This window comes from Humulus lupulus, chromosome 2, assembly GCF_963169125.1.
Source record: "Humulus lupulus chromosome 2, drHumLupu1.1, whole genome shotgun sequence".
NCBI classification, from domain to species: domain Eukaryota; kingdom Viridiplantae; phylum Streptophyta; class Magnoliopsida; order Rosales; family Cannabaceae; genus Humulus; species Humulus lupulus.
The window spans coordinates 19281589-19282936 of NC_084794.1; the positions used below are offsets into that span (position 1 = coordinate 19281589).

General features: G+C 37.3%; 1 protein-coding gene across 1 annotated transcript; it reads left to right on the top strand.

The window, feature by feature from the left end:
* Positions 1-561: 561 nt before the first annotated feature.
* Positions 562-1348, top strand: LOC133817422 (glutaredoxin-C9-like). Its single transcript, XM_062249933.1, has one exon. The coding sequence runs from the start codon at positions 634-636 to the stop codon at positions 1141-1143; it is 510 nt and encodes a 169-aa protein (XP_062105917.1). The 5' UTR covers positions 562-633; the 3' UTR covers positions 1144-1348.

Genomic DNA, 1348 nt, shown 5'->3' on the forward strand with positions numbered 1-1348 from the left:
TTATGGACCCCATTCAACAGCTGCCTCGTATATACATATATTAAAACAACGCATAATATTTATTTTCCATATATACGACGAGACAAGTCGAGGACCACTAATTGGACCAAAAACGCACACGACATATACTCGTATGATATTATTATGCATTTTTGGTGATTTTAACCCAATTAATGTTTCGTGCACATTAGATTAATACATAAAATCAAACCCAACAAGATTTTCTTTTGTTTAAGTTACAATTACCTATAGGTATATATTTCAATAAGGTAAGCTAATGTCATCATGAAGATGAAAAGATATGTAATAATTAAATCTAGGCAATTAGTTTTCTTGATAAAAATATTTGTCCACGAATCTCATCCAATGTTACGTTATACTTAATTCCATGATTTAATATTATTAATTAAAAACGATACTAATAAACACATGGAATGGAAGTAATTAAGTAGAAACTAATAAAGCAGCGCGTGAGGCATAGCTCCAGCCTAACTGCCGTTGACGCTGACTCTTTCAACTTTAAAAGTCACACCCTAAATTTCCATTTAAATTCACCGTTTTCATACCCATTTTCTCTCATCAAAAACTCACTCTCTCTCTCTAATCTCTCTCTCTCAATTGAAAATCTAAACCATGCAACAAGCGATTCCCTACAAATCATGGCCACCGCTCCACCATACGACGCCGCTTAGCCGTCTCCCGGCGGTCGTCATGGAGACTAGTATTAGTAATAGTAATGATGGTGTTAATGTGAATAGTAGCGGTAGTAGTAGTAGTAAAGGAGTTTTAACGTTCAGAAGAAGCGTCGTCGACGTTAACGCCTTGAACGGCTTGGTAACAGATAACGCCGTTATGGTTTTCGTCAGGCGAGGTTGCTGCATGGGCCACGTCGTGAAACACCTTCTGTTAGGACACGGCGTCAATCCCGCCGTTTATGAGGTCGATGAGGCCGAGGAAGTTGGCCTTGTTAAGGAGCTCGAAACCATTGCTGCTGGTGATTCCGGAAAGGCTTTGCCGCCGGCTCAGTTTCCGGCGGTGTTCATCGGCGGTAAGTTTTTTGGAGGACTGGATCGGGTTATGGCAGCTCATATATCTGGAGAATTGGTTCCTCTTTTGAAAGAAGCTGGTGCTTTGTGGCTTTGATTAAATTCAGTTTTGTAATTTTTTTTTTCTTTTATTAATTTCAATAATATATATATATGTAGTTAGGTTTCTAATGTTTTCCCTTGGAGAAATACAATTCTTTTTTACAGATTTATTTATTCTGAAATTGATAATTTATGTGTTTTGTTGCACAAAATTAATCCACATGTTCACACTACTCGGAATAGTTTAGTGTCTTATTTTC